Source organism: Schistocerca nitens, chromosome 1, assembly GCF_023898315.1.
Source record: "Schistocerca nitens isolate TAMUIC-IGC-003100 chromosome 1, iqSchNite1.1, whole genome shotgun sequence".
NCBI classification, from domain to species: domain Eukaryota; kingdom Metazoa; phylum Arthropoda; class Insecta; order Orthoptera; family Acrididae; genus Schistocerca; species Schistocerca nitens.
The window spans coordinates 752,890,720-752,909,891 of record NC_064614.1 but is presented as its reverse complement, the minus strand read 5'-3'; the positions used below and the strand labels follow the sequence as shown (position 1 = coordinate 752,909,891).

General features: G+C 38.2%; 1 protein-coding gene across 2 annotated transcripts in view; it reads left to right on the top strand.

The window, feature by feature from the left end:
* Positions 1-19,172, top strand: part of LOC126260758 (WD repeat-containing protein 35) — a 208,913-nt gene that overhangs the window by 113,154 nt on the left and 76,587 nt on the right. For both annotated transcript variants that reach the window (XM_049958106.1, XM_049958100.1), the window contains exons 12-14: positions 1,052-1,233; positions 3,746-4,019; positions 14,043-14,221. In XM_049958106.1, the coding sequence (XP_049814063.1) occupies positions 1,052-1,233; positions 3,746-4,019; positions 14,043-14,221 (635 nt within the window). The remainder of the gene's footprint in view (positions 1-1,051; positions 1,234-3,745; positions 4,020-14,042; positions 14,222-19,172) is intronic.

Here is a 19,172-nt window from a genome sequence, read left to right as displayed (position 1 = left end):
AACTACCACATGAATTCTTTGCTGCAGTCTTTCAAGATCTTGTCAAGTGAGGGGATAAGTGTTTAAATTTACAGATGGAATATGTTGAAAAGTACTGCTGTCACTTCCTTATGTTGTGACTTACTTACCGACTCACTGTTGTATTCATCCTCTGAATTCTGAGAAAGAACAAAATGGCTGAATAATGTTATCTTCACCATATATTTATTGATCACTTAATATAGTATTAAGAGACTCTTTCTTTCTTAAAGGTGCTTGTTTTCTCTGTGAAAGAAAAACTCCCAATAATAGTTCAAAATCTAGTTAATCTTGTGCCTTGTGCACCTCTTTTAATCTCTCATTCTGTCTTGATCTATTTGAATAATATATCACATAACTTTAAGTGGAGTATTCTTGAAGCATTTGTAAATATTTAAGTTTTCTGCAGTGCACCAGAAAGATTTGACCATCATGGCAGGAAGCAGCCAATATAAACTAACAACATGCTGTCAACAACTAAATTTAAAGACAGTATATAAAACACATACTGGCATCTGAAGAGCAACCTTTCAGGTTCAGAACCATTAATTACTCTGTTTTAAATAAATATAAATGATAGTAGCTGGCAGCTTTTTCCAGTAAGAAATTACCTGAATTTTATAAGACATGTAAGTCTCAAATTTTCACTTTTTGACGCATTAGTAAATGCAAGTTTTCAGACCTATCGGGAGGCTTCTGAAACCATCCTAGATTACTTAGATTAACACAGAGTAACAGAGTACAGTTTTCTACAACTGTGTTAAAGTATTACTTTTTTATGTTTTTAATCCTTATGAACCCTATTTTATTTAACTTTCTTCATTTTATTTTTCTAACTTAACTTTGATGTCTCCCAAATACATAACATTTTAAGATCAGTGTCAAATGTTATTTTTCTCTTACAGTTTTGCGCACCTCTTATCTCATTTACCTTTACTTCCTGTGCTTCTGAAGAAAGAAGAAATTTTCTTAAAAGTTGCTGTCACCAGATTCAGTATAACATATTTTTAATCCTTTAATATTTTTGTTCCAGCCTACCACAAACATGCAAGAAACAGGTGATCCAATTTGTTGTATGTGTGCCACTGACAAAATGCTTGTGATTGGTAGAGAGTCAGGCATGTTGCAGCGCTATTCACTACCACAAGTAGCACTTACCAACCGGTATTCGCTGAGCACCAGACCATACAAATTGTCTATCAACTGCAATTCAACGTAAGATGCTTTTATGTTTATATTTAATGAATAGTTTGCAACTATATCTTAACTTATTTTGTATGCTATCCCTCATTGTAACAAGGATACCTTCACCCTTCTTCATTTTATAGAATTTGATCATTATTTCATTTGTTATTTTTTTTTAGTAGAAAAAATATGTCTTTCCTTGTGTAAATGCTCAACATATACTGGTCAAGTTTGCCAGTTACTCTTGATAGAACAAGTTCCTAATGGAAAGCAGGTCTGTCTCTAATTTGTTGCCTTGCTGATCATGCTCTTCAGATCTCATATCTCATAATGAAGGAGAATATTCAGGAATGGGGTGCAAGTCAAGGTATTGTGTAAAGACACATATTTGATTAACCCAGTTTCTACGAGGGCCGTTCAGAAAGTAACCTCCGGTTGATTTAAAAAAATACACCAAGTTAAATAAAAATATTTTAATATATACATCTTACAACTACATCTTTGCACTATTTTTCTACATAGTCTCCATAGCGATTGAGGCACTTATCGTATCTCTTCACAAGCTTTGAAATTCCATCTGCATAAAAATCACCCGCTTGTGCCTGGAGCCAGCCTGTGACCGCATCTTTGAGCTCTTCATCGTCATCAAACCACTGTGACCCGAGCCATTTCTTCAAATGCATGAAGAGGTGATAATCACTTGGTGCCAGGTCTGGGCTGTAAGGTGGATGGTTGAGAACGTCCCACTTGAAGGACTCAAGAAGGGCCGTTGTTCTGCGAGCAGAGTGAGGACGGGCGTTATCGTGCAAAAAAACGATACCGGAAGTCAGCATACCACGGCGTTTGTTCTGTATAGCCCATCGTAACTTTTTTATTGTTTCACAGTACACGTCTTGATTAATGGTCGTACCACATTCCATGAATTCAACCAACAACACCTCTTTGGCATCCCAAAACACCGTTGCCATCAGTTTTCTGGCAGAAAAATCTTGCGAGGCTTTTCTTGGTTTGGTAGGCGAATTTGAATGTGCCCACATCTTTGATTGTTCTTTTGTCTCAGGGTTCACGTACTTAACCCAAGTTTCGTCACCGGTCACGATTCTGTTTAACAATGGTTCTCCTTCGTCCTCATAACGTGACAGAAAGTCTAATGCAGAGGCCATTCTTTGAGTTTTGTGGTGGTCGGTAAGAATTCTGGGCACCCATCGTGCACAGAGCTTACGGTAACCCAATCTTGCTGTCACTATCTCGTACACGAGAGTCTTAGAAATCTGTGGAAAACCAGTAGACAACTCCGACATTGAGAAACGTCGATTTTCACGAACTTTTGCATCAACTGTCTGAACGAGTTCGTCAGTCACCAATGATGGTCTACCACACCTCTCTTCATCACGAACGTTTTCTCGTCCACTTTTAAATAAACGTACCCATTCACGGACAACTCCTTCACTCATAACTCTTGGTCCGTACACGGCACAAAGCTCACGATGAATAGCTGCTGCAGAATATCCTTTGGCTGTAAAAAACCTTATGACAGCACGCACTTCACATTTGGCGGGGTTTTCTATTGCAGCACACATTTCAAACTGCCACAAAAACTAAACTAGCGCAGGTACGACATTCACTCGACCACGGCTTGATGCCGACTGACCTGTTGAGTGCATGAACTCACAGATGGCGTCGCTACTCCCCCCACAACCCGCACTGTGACCAATCGGAGGTTACTTTCTGAACCGCCCTCGTATTTTAGACCAAATATCAGTTCTCTGTGTGATCTCACTGTCTTCCTCATTGAGTTGCACCATTGTAATGTTCTTATGTGTCCAGCTGTGTGGATTTTTCAAAATGGTGTGACATTTTGATAAGTGTCACTCCCATCATCTTCTTGTGAGTCCCTTAGTAGAAGGTGATAAGAATGACATTGATCAAAATGGTGTGTCATTTTGAGAAACTCATCTGACTGTAAACTCAAGAAATTTACATTAATATATTCTCTACATTGGCAAATCACTGAACATGAGGCAGAAGCCAATATGTCTTATTTATATATAAAGTTGACATTAAGGCTACATACCTTCATTATATGTCCTTCAGATGAATTTGCATTTAGGATATTTATTCTTGTGCTCCAACTTTTACTAAATGTTATTGTATGCAATTTTCATTGGTTTATATATATTTTATTATTTTTTACTGAAAAAATAAATTAATGAGCAACAGTGTGCATCTTAAAGAGACTTGTTAACAGACTGTTGCTGTTAAAATTTGTTATGGAGGAAACATTGTAAGACTACACTTGTAACAATCTCTGCTTATTTCATGGCATAATCTTTAATTAAAATGGTAGCACTTACTATAGTTAACAAAGCAGCATGCTTCTACTTTTAGTTCTTATTTCAGCAATTTGTACAAAAGTACGGTAGTACACCATATTTCCTTGTACTTATATTTTCTTTTGAAGATGATGTAACTATTAAAACTTATTTCTTTTACACACCTACCTTTTTATCTTATAATTTTAATACATATTTCTGTTGTGCAGGAGACTGGCAGTAATTGATGTAACTGGTGTTCTCACATTTTTGGACTTGGAATCATATCCAATTTTTGGTAGCCCGAGAGATTCAGTGAATAATTCAGGCAGCCCAGGTTACAAGGAGCTTAGTAAATTTGAGAGAAAAGATGTGTGGGCTGTGCAGTGGGCCAGTGACAATCCTGAATTATTGGCTATAATGGAGAAGACACGTATGTATGTGTTACGTGGACTTGAACCAGAAGAACCTATACTCAGCTCTGGATATATTTGTTCATTTCAGGTGATGATTTTTTCCTTATATTGTGTCAAAATATAAAAATCCAGCAATGGAAACTCTAGGATGGAAAAACAACCAAGTGGAAAGGATAGATTTCTACTCACCATATAGATCAGGTATTGAGTCACAGACAGGCACTATGAAAAAGGTTGCTGAAATATTAAAGCTTTCAGACAAAGTCATTCTTCCACAGTAGAAAAAACACACACACACACACACACACAGATTCACTATAGCGCAACTCACACACATGGCCACTGTCTTGTGGCACTAGTGTCTGGCTGTAGTGCCCTGAGTCAGTGACCATTTGTACTTGTGTGAATATGTGTGTGTGTGTGTGTGTGTGTGTGTGTTACTGCATTTTATCTGAAAGCTTTAATATTTTAGCACTCCTTTTCATTGAGCCTGTCTGCTAGTTATCGCGTCTTCTTTGTATGGCAAGTAGCAGTCTATCATTTCCTTATTGTTATTATAAAAATCCTGATGCATATAAATGCAGTTATTATAGTTTAACAATTTAAATGCTCAGTTGAAGTTTAATTTTGGTTTATTTTTATTATTTATATCCTAAATTACAGGCAAGTAAAATTTGAAATAAAATAAATCTCTAAATATTGGGGGACTAAAGGTCACCACTCACCATATTGTTGACACACTGAGTGATTGATAGGCTCATAGTGAGACTGAAATTGTTGTTGAGCTTTCAGAGAATGGACTTTAGAGCCAACTAATACCACACACACACAGAGAGAGAGAGAGATTGTGTTGGGTGGAGTGAACATGAAGATAAAAGAGCCCTGAGCATGACTTCAACATCTATTACCATGCTCGAAAACGAAGAAGATACTACCTACAATCCTACCCACCCTCTCCCAAAGGGCTGTTCCACCACCCACCCAATTTGTGAATTATTCTGGTCCACCCTTAAGTCACACCTCCTCCTAACCTCCTGCCACATTGGTGATATCTCTGTAGAAAACTCAGATTCAATACCTGTACTAAAACCCAACCAGCTCATTCTGTTCCAGGAATGTCAGAATGTCCTGCCTTATTACGATCTAGGCCACCTGTGAAAGTAGTTATGTGATATACCCCCTGTGCTGTAACTTTTGCATTATCATTAATATGGGCATGACCACCCAGTGGCAAAACATGCTGCTGAGCAAAACATACTTTACTTCAGTGGCTACTTCACAGCTGTGCCTGCTTCCAGGTTCTCTGAATTGCATATACATGGGGATTGTCCTTACAACAGGTCCTTCAGCCTGGTGTTCTTCATAGCTTCAGTCTCTAGTAGCCCATGTTTCATTCTTACCTTCACCCACTTGTCTCATCCTCTTACTTTACTGGGTTGTAGTCCCAGGAGAATATAACCAACAAGGACAATGTAGCCAGGAGTGAGTTTGTTTGTTTAGCTAGCTCTGAAGGAGAATGTTCCATGAAAGCTCAAGAATGTTTTCAATATTATTCATCTGTCTGTCAACCCTCAGCACCACAACTATACAGTATTCCACCAAAGACTTTTCAGTAATATAAAATGTTTACTCATTGTTATTATTCCGCATGAAGAATTTCTTACTTACTGTCAATTATGAAAAGAAGCAAGAAATGTCATCAGTGCAGTTATTGCTTTCTTGCCTCACACATCATACCTTGCCACTGACTATCATATGTGTTGCTGGGTTACTGTGCATGGGCTGCCAGTGACACCATGCCCTCCAGTATCAATAGTCCTTACATTAAGCTAGTAGTCACTGCCAAATAATATATGGTATGGGACTAAGGCTTCTAATATATGATTATGCTGCACATCATAACATGAGTCACTTCACTAGATTAGATTAGATTAGATTAGATTAATACTAGTTCCATGGATCATGAATACGATATTTCGTAATGATGTGGAACGGTCGAATTTTCCAATACATGACATAATTAGGTTAATTTAACAACATACTTAAGTTAATATAACAACTTTATTTTATTGTGTTTTTTTGTTTTTCTTTATTTTTTATTTTTATTTTTTTAATTTTTTTTAAATATTTTTTGTTTTTTTTTCTTAATTTATATCTAAAAATTCCTCTATGGAGTAGAAGGAGTTGTCATTCAGAAATTCTTTTAATTTCTTCTTAAATACTTGTTGGTTATCTGTCAGACTTTTGATACTATTTGGTAAGTGACCAAAGACTTTAGTGCCAGTATAATTCACCCCTTTCTGTGCCAAAGTGAGATTTAATCTTGAATAGTGAAGATCATCCTTTCTCCTAGTATTGTAGTTATGCACACTGCTATTACTTTTGAATTGGGTTTGGTTGTTAATAACAAATTTCATAAGAGAGTATATATACTGAGAAGCTACTGTGAATATCCCTAGATCCTTAAATAAATGTCTGCAGGATGATCTTGGGTGGACTCCAGCTATTATTCTGATTACACGCTTTTGTGCAATAAATACTTTATTCCTCAGTGATGAATTACCCCAAAATATGATGCCATATGTTGGGGTAATTCATCACTGAGGAATAAAGTATTTATGTTTTCAATATTATTCATCTGTCTGTCAACCCTCAGCACCACAACTATACAGTATTCCACCAAAGACTTTTCAGTAATATAAAGCACAATGGTGAGGGCGTCTTCTCAACGAACCTACACAGGCTGGATTTGATACATACACATACTGTTGACACTGCTGTTTCATTCACATAAGACAGTAAACTGAATTTTAACCCTGAAAACTTGCCAAATGCCATTAAATTTGTGTCAAGGTAGACAGTTTTGACTGCAGCCACTTTGATTTTTATGTTATTGGTTGTTGGACAAACAACATTTTTCTTGAATAACTCAAGAATCATGGTCTCGAGGTAAAACATATCCCAGTACAAAATTTATAATTGCATTACATTTCCTACAGAATAGGTTCTGGTCATTTTTTCTGTAGTAAAAATAGTTTGCATGTAGCAAATGAGAGAATATGAAAATGTCGCTTGTGGTTTATGAAGACCAGTTATAACAATGCAATATGCATAAAACAACAGCAGTCAGGGCAGCTGAATCCTGCTGTACATGCTACATGTTTTCATGGCTGTACTTCATAGTACAGTCGTGTCAAACACATTGAGTCAGAAAATTTGCTTGTGTGCAGCATGAGAGGTGTGCACATAGACAGTGTGACAAAGTCTGGAGCATTACAGACTGTCACCATGGAGACCATTATTGCAGTTTCCCTTTACATGACAATAGGTGAGTACTGGACACAGGAGCGAGAACACATTATCTTTTCAGACTAGTTCCAGTTCTACTTAAAGCATCACAAGTGACTATTCATGTTCAGAGGCTTTAAGGAGAAGGAATGTTTCCATGTTACATTTGCCATCATCACAAAGGGTCAGCACCTAATGCAATGCTATGGGGTGCACGCAGAGTGGCCACGTAGTTAGAGGCACCATGTCACGTATTGCGCGGCCACTCCCGCCGGAGGTTCGAGTCCTCCCTCAGGCATGGGTGTATATGTTGTTCTTAGTATAAGTTAAGTAGTGCGTAAGTCTAGGGACCGATGACCTCAGCAGTTTGGTCCCTCAGGAATTCACACACATTTTAAACCTTTGCTATGGGGTACCATTGGATACACAACATGATCGCCACTAGTTTGTGTAGTCAACAATATGGATAGGAATCAATACATTTGTGACATGTTAAGACCTGTGATTGTGCCCTCTCTTCAAGGTCTCAATAACGTTAACTTTTCACAAGATAACGCATGTTGTCTGTGCAGCCATGACCTACTTCAGTACAGAGGGTGTTCGACTATTACCCTTGCTAGAGTGTTCTCCAGATCTTTCACCCATTGATATCTGTTCATGTGTTACCAAGAGACTGGCATGCCAACACTTGCCATCCACTGCAATGATGTTCTTGTATCTGTCATTCAAGCTCAGTTTAACTCACTGCCGAGCCAGTTGGAGCCATTGTTGCTGTCAGAGATACAGCTTTGTACTAAATTTCACTCCTTTTATCTCCCCAAAACACCTACAAAATTAATTATGTGTTCTTTCTACTACGTTGTATACAAAATGAGTAAAGCATGGGCATGTGACAGTTATGTACAACTTTGTATCAAGAAGGAGTTCTGCTGTACTGTTCCAAAATTACTCCTCTGACAGATGAATGTCTTTAGTTTTCTTCCATGTGCTGCTAGTCTCTTACATGAAATATAAGTGGCAGTCGAATGATTATGAAGCGAATGAAGAAAAGTGACTTAACTGTTTATTATTTCAAATGCAATTGTCATAACTGTATATTTATCCCACTATGAGACAAGCCAGTCAATGCCTTCATGGAAATATGTTCGTGGTTGCCTACAGAACAGTTATCGTACCTAGGTGTGTACCTCTTCATCTGAAATAAACTGATGGCCACAACTGTCTTTCTTCAGGGCTCCAGAAACATGGAAATTGAGGGGAGAGATCAGAACAAGGTTGTTTTAACTACACTGCAGAAGTTTTGCTGGGAATCCCTTACACATCCTTGATACAGTCGTGATCTCTTCCCATTCGATTTCCATATTTTTGGAGCCTCTAAGAAAAACATTCATATCTGTCAATTTGCTTTGGACAAAGAGGTGTACGCTTGGGTACAATCAGGGTTGCATAGGCAACTGTAAACATTTATCCATGAAGTAATTGATAAATGTACTAACAGTTACAATTATTACTTTTGGAATAATAAACAGTTTACTTACTTTTTTTCCAAATGTCTCATATTTACTTGCCTGTCCTTTATGTAATCTCAAGTCGCTGCACAGTGTAAAATCCTCCAAATAGTGGAAGCGCTGTGATCATGACGCTGTTAACTTTGCAGTTGAACACATGCACAAGCACATGAACACGAACACACACCCACACCCACCCACCCACCCACCCACCCACCCACCCACCCACCCACCCACCCACACACACACACACACACACACACACACACACACACACACACACACACACATTTTTGCAGCTAGATTGTGCCAGGTAAACACACAGTGCCAGGATGGTGAATTGGCAGGTGACTAGGCTTAGGAATTGTGTCGGATGGGGTGGGTAGAGAGAGAGAGAGGCAGAAAGTGGGAGCAGGGGCTGAGGAGGGTAGTTGATGGCTTGGAGGGAGGCAACAAATGTGCGGGATAGGAATGTGGGAAGGAGAGGCAGAAGGTGCATGGGATAGGAATGTGAAAGATGGCCCCCAGAGCCAGTGTGTTCTTGCGCACAAGATGGGAGTGGATTGGGAGAGCTTGACATGACCGAGGAAGCGGGTAACTTTAGGGTAGAGGGTGTAGATTGGTGGAGATTGAGGCCAGGAGGATTACAGGAGCAGAGGATGTGTGAAGGTTTGGAAAAAGCCATCACTGACAGGCACCATCCCCCAGACCTATTTTTCAAAAAGATATCCCACACCATATCCTCGCACATCTCTAGTCCTCCCACCAACCCCAAGAACCAATTGGAAAGGAGCATCCTACTCATCATAAATCATCATCCCAGACTGGAGCAACTCAACCATGTCCTTCACCAAGGCTTCAGTTGTCTATCATCAAGCTTGGAAATGGGGGACATCCTATCCAAGATCCTTCCCATCCTTCCAAAAGTGGTATTCTGATGCCCACATAGTCCATCCATATGCTACTCCCACTCCAAATCTCCCACAGGGGTCATATCGCTTTGGAAGACCCAAATACCACAGTGTAAAATAATTTAGGAGTACCTCCATGGTTCACCCATCCAGTACATATTACTCTAGTCGCCTCACAGACTTGCCCTATCCCATTGGAGGCAGGGCACTTGTTGTGAAAGGAGCCACATCATACACAGCTCTGCTGAAATTTCTGCAGAACATTTTATGTTGGCATGACCACCAATCAGCTCTCCATCAGAATGAATGGCCACAGCCAAACTGTGGCAAAGAGCAGAGTTGACCACCCAGGGGTGGAACATGCTTCTGAGCACAACATACTCAAGTTTAATAGCTGCTTCACAACCATTATCATTCTTGTACCAGCTTTTCTGAACCATGCAGATGGGTGTTATCCTTACAACACATCCTCTGCTACCATACTCCTCCTGGCCTCAGTGTCCACTGACCCACTGCACCCGCACCCTCTACGCAATGGTCTTCCCTCCAAATCTACTGCTCCACAACATTGTCATCGGTCGCTGCACAAACTCACTAGCTCTGTTGCCCATTCCTATCCTGTACATCTGCTTGTATTCCTATCGTGCATATCTGCTGCCTCTCTCGAATCTGTCAGCCACCCTTCACCAACCCTTCCTTTTATTTCTGTCTCTTTCTCCTTCTACCCACCCCACCTGACACAACCCATAACCTCAGTCTAGCTGCCAAACTGCAACACTGGCATTGTTTGTTCAACCAGCACAATGTAGCTGCAAAGAGGTGTGTGTGTGTGTGTGTGTGTGTGTGTGTGTGTGTGTGTGTGTGTGTGCGTGTGTGCGTCTTGTGAAGGAAAATAAATGACAGAAGTCAGATAACCATAATACTTAATAGTCACTTCTTTGAAGTAGCGCAAAAGTTTAGCATGTGCGATTCAAGGTTTAAAGCAGTAGAGTTCATGCAAGGAGCAATGCCACATGCATACAGGCAATCTTCAGTTACTCCATGTTCTGCAAAAGAAATAATAATGTAATTAATCTCTCAAAAGCAAAAACTCTCACAGAGTTGATAGTTTTTCAAGTAAAGTACTAAAATTGTGTTCTTCATAGGTATGCAATGTGTTCAGTAATATATGCAATCTGCCTAGTGAGCAGGAGACTCGGGTTCGAATCCCAGCCTTGGTACAAATTTTCACTCATCGACTCAGTCTGGATTGATGTTTGAAACTTTAAAAGGTCTCTGGAACCACATAGTTTCATAGGTAGTATTCTAATCGATATAGGCTTTTATGAGAATCTGTCTTCTTTGCACACACACAAACTTCACATACAGAGCAAGGTGAGACAACAATATCTTCATTCTGGTGCCCCTGGTTTAAAGTACACAACATTTATTTAGCCTACATTAACTCCGAAATTAATTAATTTAAGGAATAAAGTTTACAACTTCTTTAGAGCTAGAGCACCCCTCACTACGCGCGCGCGCACACACACACACACACACACACACACACACACACACACACCTGTGTGCCTGCATTGCCCCTGCTATTATTGTGCTCATTGGAGTGAGCAGTTGCATTAGCTGGAGTGGGTGAGGAGGAGAGGATGCGCAGGGTGCAGGAATGCTGGCATCCCATAAGCCAGAGCTAGTGTACAGGTGTGTGTGTGTTCCTGCATGTGTTTTTGTGTACTCTAGCTCTGAAAAAGGATTTATCTGAAAGCTCGTGAAGTTCTCAGTCTTGTTTACATCTACATAACTATCATGCAATTCATACTTAAGTGACTGGCAGAGGGTGATTGAACCACCTTTAGACTATCTCTCCACCATTCCACTCTCGAATAGTGCACAGGAAAAGTAAACACTTAACTCTATCCATGTGAGCTCTGATCTTTCTCCCTTTGTAGCTGGGGATCAACAAATTATTTTTGCATCCAGAGGAGAAAATTAGTGATTGAAATTTGCAAAAATATCTCACCACAACAAAAAATGACGTTGTTTTAATGATTGCCACCACAGCTCATATATCATATCGATGACACTCTCTCCCTATTTTGCTACAATACAAAATGAGCTGCCCTTCTTTGAACTTTTTCTATGTCTTCCGTAAATCCTTTCTAGTAATGGTCCCAACCATGCAGCAGTACTGCAAAAGAGGATCGACAATTGTAGTTTACGCAATCTCTCAAGTAGAACTATTGCATCTTGTAAGTGTTCTGCCAGTAAAACTCAGGCTTTGGCTCACCTTACCCACAACATTTTCTATGTGACAACTCAAATTTCAGTTGCTTGTAATTGTAATCCATGGGTACTTAGCTGAATTGGCAATCTTTAAATTTGTGTTATTTATCATCTAACTGAAATTTAATGGATTCTATTTAGTAATCATATACTTACACTTTTTATAGTTCAGGGTCAATTGCCACTTTTCACACAATATGGATATCTTGTCTAAAACATTTTATAATTTGTATTGATCTTCTGATGATATTGCTAGAGGGCAAATGATAGCATCATCTGCAGTCAACGAAAAAGAGCTGGTCACATTGTCTCCCAAATTGTTTATGCAGATTAGAAACAGCAGAGAGCCTATAACACTTCCTGTGGAAAACCAGATATCGCTTCTGTTTTACTCAATGACTTTCCATCAGTTACTATGAACTGTGACCTTTCTGACAGAAAATCAGAAATCCAGTAGCACCACCATTAAGACGATACTCTATAGGCACGCAGTGTGATTAGAGGTCTCTTGTAAGGAGCAGTATCAAAAACCTAGAAATCAAGAAATATGAAATCAATTTGAGATCCCTTGTTGATATCACTCATCACTTCATGAGAATAAAGAGGTAATTTGTAATGTTTGAACACAGTTCCAAAATCCTGATGTAAATCAACATCAGTTGTAATTCAGTGGACTACTCCTATTTCCTTTCTAACATTTACATGCCTATCAGTCACTCGCTCAGAATCTCAACTATTTGGTTACTTGTTACATTTACTCCTTGTATTAGAGGACCTTCCACTGTGATATTTAACTGTTATATTGGCCTTCTCAAAAAAAAAGTTCTTACAATTGCTATAAAGTTCTGTAGCTATCAAGGTAGACTACTTGTAGTATCTGCCCAGCAGATGCCACATGTAACATCAACATAAATTGTAGTGGTGGGATTATTGTTGAGTGTAACTGGGAAATCATTGACATAACATATAAGTAGGAATGGACCAAGGTGGACTGCAAAGTTTGAATTTTCCTTCATAGTAGAAAAGGTTGTGTGAACGAAATTCATCCCAGAGTGTTGAGTCATAGTGGACATTATTATTCTTTGTCAGTGGACGAAGTTAATATACGGAATATCTTGGTGAATAAAAGAAGCACTTAGGACAATTTTTTTCAGCAGGAAAGTATGTATTTAACTTGTCTGGACCATATTCATATTTGCTCCATCACCCATCAATCAATAAGTTCTAATATGTCTTTCTTATTTGTATCCCTTCTTGAATGTGCTGAAGCAGTTGCAGCTTGAAGTACTTAACCATACATGGAAAATGATTATATTGGATAGTTTAGTAATGTAGTCACATTGTGGATTGTTTAAACTTATCATATTATTAACAAAAATGGTACAAAGATATGAGCACATCTTTCCTTGCACCCACTCAATTCCACGACTACCAGTTTCCTCTCTTTACCCTCACTTATTTCGCAACAGAGGTGTCACTGCAGAGATGAAAATTGCTTGAGTGAGCACCTATCAATGATAAAAAAATACTTTACTTGTAAAAAATAAGTACTAAAACAATATCGAACACCGCAAAGCTAACCAGAAAGAGTTATGTCGCAACCATGGGAAGCCACGAAAAGAAAGCACCTTCTCCTTGTAGAGATGCAGTGCTCTTTAAAATTTTTTATGTCTTTTAGTAAAAACTTGGTGATAATGCTCTTGCTCACTCATTGTGTTGTTGATAACAGTTGTGCTCCACTATAAAATGTCTATCAAGGTATACCTACCCCTGTACCCTATCACCAGTATTCATTCACCAAGTGTGTGTTAGTCGAGAATTCCATTGTATGTTCATCTTATCCTCATGCTGTGGAAAGTGCAGCAGAAACAGGAAAGACTTTAATAATCAACAAATCTCATGTGAAACGATGATGTGTATTTCATAGTTGTAAGTTCCGAATATGAGTCATCAGTGCAAGTTCAGTTGAAACTAAATTGCTGAATGCTCTGTTGGTCTTATGGTTGTAATAAACAAATAATACCTCTTTAGTTGTAATCCATGAAATTTTCAGTTTGTGTGAGTAATTGTCCAGAACAGAAGAAGTTTGTGTGTTTTAATTATTCTCAATGAATTATTTGATTCCAGGAGTTGGAGATTCGAGCAGTGTTGTTAGATGAAATCATGCAGAATCCTGAAAGGCCAACTTCAGAAAACATTCTTGACATGGAAGTGAAATCGCTTCGAGATACCAGAGATCTTTTGGATAAGGTTGGAATAGCAGAAGCAACAACATTCATTGAAGAGAATCCACATCCTCGTTTGTGGTAAGAATTTTTTGTAAAATTATCACAGATTTCTTTATTCCTTTCAACACTCTGGATTGGTTATGAAGCTATCTGAAGTAAGTGGAAGAAACCATGGTGTGTGAATTAGCAGTTTGTTAGGAGTTCACATGCACTCTATGTACTACTGTCAGCATTCTCAAAAATAATTGAACCTGTCCTGAAAGACAGTTACATGAATAATTGAATGGGTGGGTTGAAAAAGGTACACATTCCAAAAACATAAACTTTCGGCAAATAAAAAAAGAACTGTTTTGTGAGAAAACTGGTTGTTATACAGAAAAATTTACTATTGTGAATGTGTACAATTAAGTGTAGCAAACACATTGCACATGGTACCTATGTATAAATATTTGTTATATACCATGTAACTGTGTAAATATGTTCAGGAATATGTACCTTTTTCAGCTCAAAGTTTTTAAATGCACAAACTTTATCCGAATTTGTGGATTATGCTAAAAAGGTTTCAGAAATAAGTAAGTAAAAGTATTCAATCTTTGTAAAAAGGCAAAAAAATATATTACAAAACTGTTGGCGACATATATTTACAAAAAAATAATGTTTTTCGGGTAAACATTTTTCATTGTTGGACTTTTCATAGTAGACAGTCATCAGTCTTCTTATTCTAGTCAATCAGCAGTTGAAAAAAGCATTGTTTGAAAAGCATTATAAAAAAATGTTCTTTTTTATTTTTACTATCATTATTATTTTTAGTTTTATTTATTTGTGTGCGATACATAGCCCATAAATGTTACTTTAAAATATGTTTTTATTACTCTTACCTTGTAGGTGGATCAGTTAATCATCATCATCTTCTTCTTCTTCATTAACGTCTCTTGTAACTCTGGTTGGCCAAGACAGTCTTTCATCAAAAAAAGGTCAATGCTCATCTGGGATGTAGTGTTCAACTTTCTGGAGATCCTGCAGTTTCTCTTTCTGTATGAGAACCTGTCCCATTGGATATGCCTTGGTGTCAGGAATTTCAACAGTGTTTGTTTTCTTCAGCTTGAAGGTCTGTTTTACGGGCTTGTCGGTATAGTCGGATGTTTCAACAAACCCTTTTGCATCACTTTTGAAGACGAAGGGTCTGTATGTGCTTATTTTGAAAGAAACTGCTTTGCTTTCTACACTTCTAAGCTGTTTCACAAAGTACTGTGGCCACTAGTTCTTGAATTCCAAAAATAAATCACATTGCATAGTAGTCACTTCAAAAGTAGGCTGTGTATTCTTTGCACTACCAATCATGGAGCTGTACTGTTCAGGTGAGTAGACATGATCATGTCGCCGGACTTCACGCTTCGCTGTGCCAAACATACGATCACATGGCATAAAGCTATGCCCTCTAATGGGGTAATACTGATGTATAACCTTGAATCTACTGTTCATGGTCAAGGAGCACAAAAGTCTGCACAGAGCATGATTTCTGTTTTGGCCTCCACATGCATTGCTAAATACATGGAGGTACTGCACTTCTTCAGGAATGTGAACTGTGATAAAATCCGAAACCATTGAACATACATCATTTGGCCCGTTGTTTCCCTCACCTTCTGGGTAGGTATAAAAATAGGCCTTGTCATTTTTTTATGTCATAAACATTGAAGACATAGAACCATAGTTTTCTAAGGTAAAATACTTCTTGTACAGGCAGCAGTGGTAGTGGCAGGTTTTGCATATAATCGAAAGCAATTCCCATGACATCAGGCCTGGATTTTGATAGTTCTTTTATTTCTTGCATCTTGTTATAAAAATGCTTGGCATGTCTGTTATGCACCATTAATTCAGCAGATGCTACATGTTTTGCATTGTCATTAAGCATGTTTGACTTAATTTTGATCTTCAGGTCTTCACAAGTACTGCAGACATCGACCTGAGGTCTGCCAATCGGTAACTTAAGTTTTTCTTGAAATAGTCCAAGTAAAACTCATACTTAATTACATTCTTCATGTCAGGAAATTTGTATATGAAAAGTTCATGCATTTTTGCCACATTAAGTTGAGCATTGAGATATGTGACTGGTGTAGACGTATAGTGAGCAACAAATTTTGGAAATGAATCAATATGTTCATGTACTTTAATTAGATGTGAGGCTGGAACAGTATTAGAACGGTTTTCTTGTTTACCTCTCATGTCAATAGGGGATTTCCCAGAGGCCAAAATATGTGTCAACCTAATGACAACTTTGTGTGACACCGAACGTAGGTTTATGTAAGCATTACGACGTGCTTCAACTCTGCTTGTCTCTTTCATGGCAAAGTACTTGAAAGAGGACTCATGTGGTTTGGAGTTTTCATTTGATGGCCTGTGCCTTGCAACCTCATACCTCTCCATTAGGCTCATTAACAATGTGCCCTGCTCGTCCTTAGGTCTGCCACTATATAGGGTTTTAATAATGTTCTCCTTTTCCTCAATACAGCAACTATCCATGCATTTCTTCCTACACTTACAGTCAGGGCTGGTTGTTTTGGCTGGAACATGAACGCCTTCTGAAGTTACAAACTCCTCACCTTGATGCCTTGCTAACTTTTCCATCTCCCATACATGTTTTTCTTTGTAATGTCTTCCCTTTTTACGTCTTGGTTCACTGCTGTCACTATCTGTTGCTGACATTGTTACTTGGTTAAAGTAAACCAAAAACTAATAAACTTCACTAAACTAATTTTGGCACTGATCTTATCACTTTTCACTGTAACCAACATAACCTTAAACAGCTCGCTCATCTGCTACATTACACGCCAAACACATGACTGAGCAGCGAGCACTAGTGCTGTGGTGGGTGTCGCCGACACTAGTGCGGCTTTGAGTTGAAGAAGGAACATATTCCAGGAATATGTCCCTTCTTCAACTCACTCGTATCTAACTATTGTTGGCAAGCGCATTTGAAGTAGAGGAAGATGTTTTTTTTATTCTCACTGGATGTCAATACGTCCAAAGAAGAAAATGGCTATCTCAGTTTAATTTGTGGAATGTGTACCTTTTTCAACTCATCTATTCAATTAAAACCTTTTCAGTGAAGCACAGTTTGGTTTCTGAAACGGAAAAAAGTGCAATGTCAGCCATTACAGAGCTCAAAAACAAAAAAAAAAGAAACTTGGAGCTCTATAAGAGGACGACAGTCTGTTGACCATATAATACTACTAAACAAACTAGAAGAACTAGGTGTAAGAGGAATAGAAAACAAACGGTTCCAGTCTTATCTGGAAAATACAGTGCATAAGGTAGTACACATATCTAATAATGATATATCGTTAGTAAAACTATTGTCATACAAGAAACACATAGATATAGGTGAATCTCAGTTTTATTGGGCTCACTTCTGTTCTTGATATATATCAGTGACTTTCCACCCAGTATAAGACATGAGGAAAAAGTTCTTTTTGCTGATGACAGCAACATGGAAGTCATTTATGAAACACCAGAACTCCTAATAGAGAAGGCAAATAAAACCCTTAAGGATGGTTACAATTTGGAAGTATGTAATAAATTAACTTAGAACATAAAGAAAACAAACAGCATACACTTCAGCATAAAGAGGGAAAATAAAAGAAAGTGTTGTGTACCAGCCAATGTCTTGTGATGACAACGCTATTCCTATGTACACTCAATTCGTAGCTATGGGGTTCTTTCATGGATATCAGAGGCACAAAACATAGAAACTATTTTCAAACTGCAGAAAAGGGTCTTGGATTGTATTGTATTGTATTTATTGCTCCTAATGTCTACAAAAGCATCTTTTGCATAAGACATTGGACAAATCTGGTTATAATTACACTTCTGAAAGTGTACTAAAAGTAGTATTTAGACTTATTGTAAAGAACTATTTAATAACTGGCTATCCTTACTGCACCAAGTGAATACATCTACCAATCTGTTGTGCATGTCAGGAAATATATTAATAAGTTTTTCGCTAATATTTGCGTACATAATCATGGAACAAGAGCTAGTTTGGACTTAACATTTACCAAGGAAAAACAAATTAAAAAAAACTCAGAACAGCATTTTTTATCAGAGAATAAAGTTGTGTAATAAATTGCCCAAGGAGGTGAAAAGGTCAGTAAAATATATTTATTTAAAGAAACAGCAGGGATGTGATTATTCCCTGGCCTCCCAGAAGTCGTGATTGTAATGCTTTGTTCTTCTTTTTCTGGAGCTATGTCAAAAACATTGTCTAAGCTGAAGAAATTCGATATTTGAGGCATCTGCAGGAGCAAATTTTGACAGCCTTCATGAATGTAACACCAGAGATGCTACATGGCATGAAATCGAGTATCGTTTTTATGTCTGCAGAGTGACAAATGGAGCTCACATCAAAACTTAAGATTTTTACTCTTCAATTTGACATTAAATCCTTTAATTAGCTTGAACAGCTTTTTTTCTGTAGCACTTATTCAAAATCCTGGCACTTTTTTTTTTTGGAACACCCTGTACATAATCACAGTGAATTGTGTTTACAATAAAGTCATGGGCCAAGATCTATAGCGCATGATTGCATTCTTTCATCATCCTCCTGAGCGCAACATCTCACTCCTCATTCTCGTCACTGATTCAGTTTTTCAGACGGACTGAAGGGAGAATATGGAGATGTGCTTTGGGCATAGTAGCTTGGGTAGCGCAGTTTGTCGAGCACTTGGTGCAAAAGGCAAAGGTCTTGAGTTTGAGTCTTATTGAGTTTTAATCTACCAGAAGTTTCATATCAGTGCACACTCCACTGCAGAATGAAAATTTCATTCTGAAAATATCCCCAAGGATGTAGCTAAGTCATGTCTGCACAATATCCTTTCTTCTGGAGTGCTAATGCCACTAGTTTCTCAGGAGAACTTCTGTGAAGTTTGGATAGTGGGATACAAGGTACAGGTGGAAGTAGAGCTGTGAGGATGGATCATGAGTCATGCTTGGGTAGCTCAGCTTGTAAAGCACTTGCCTGGAAGAGCAAAGG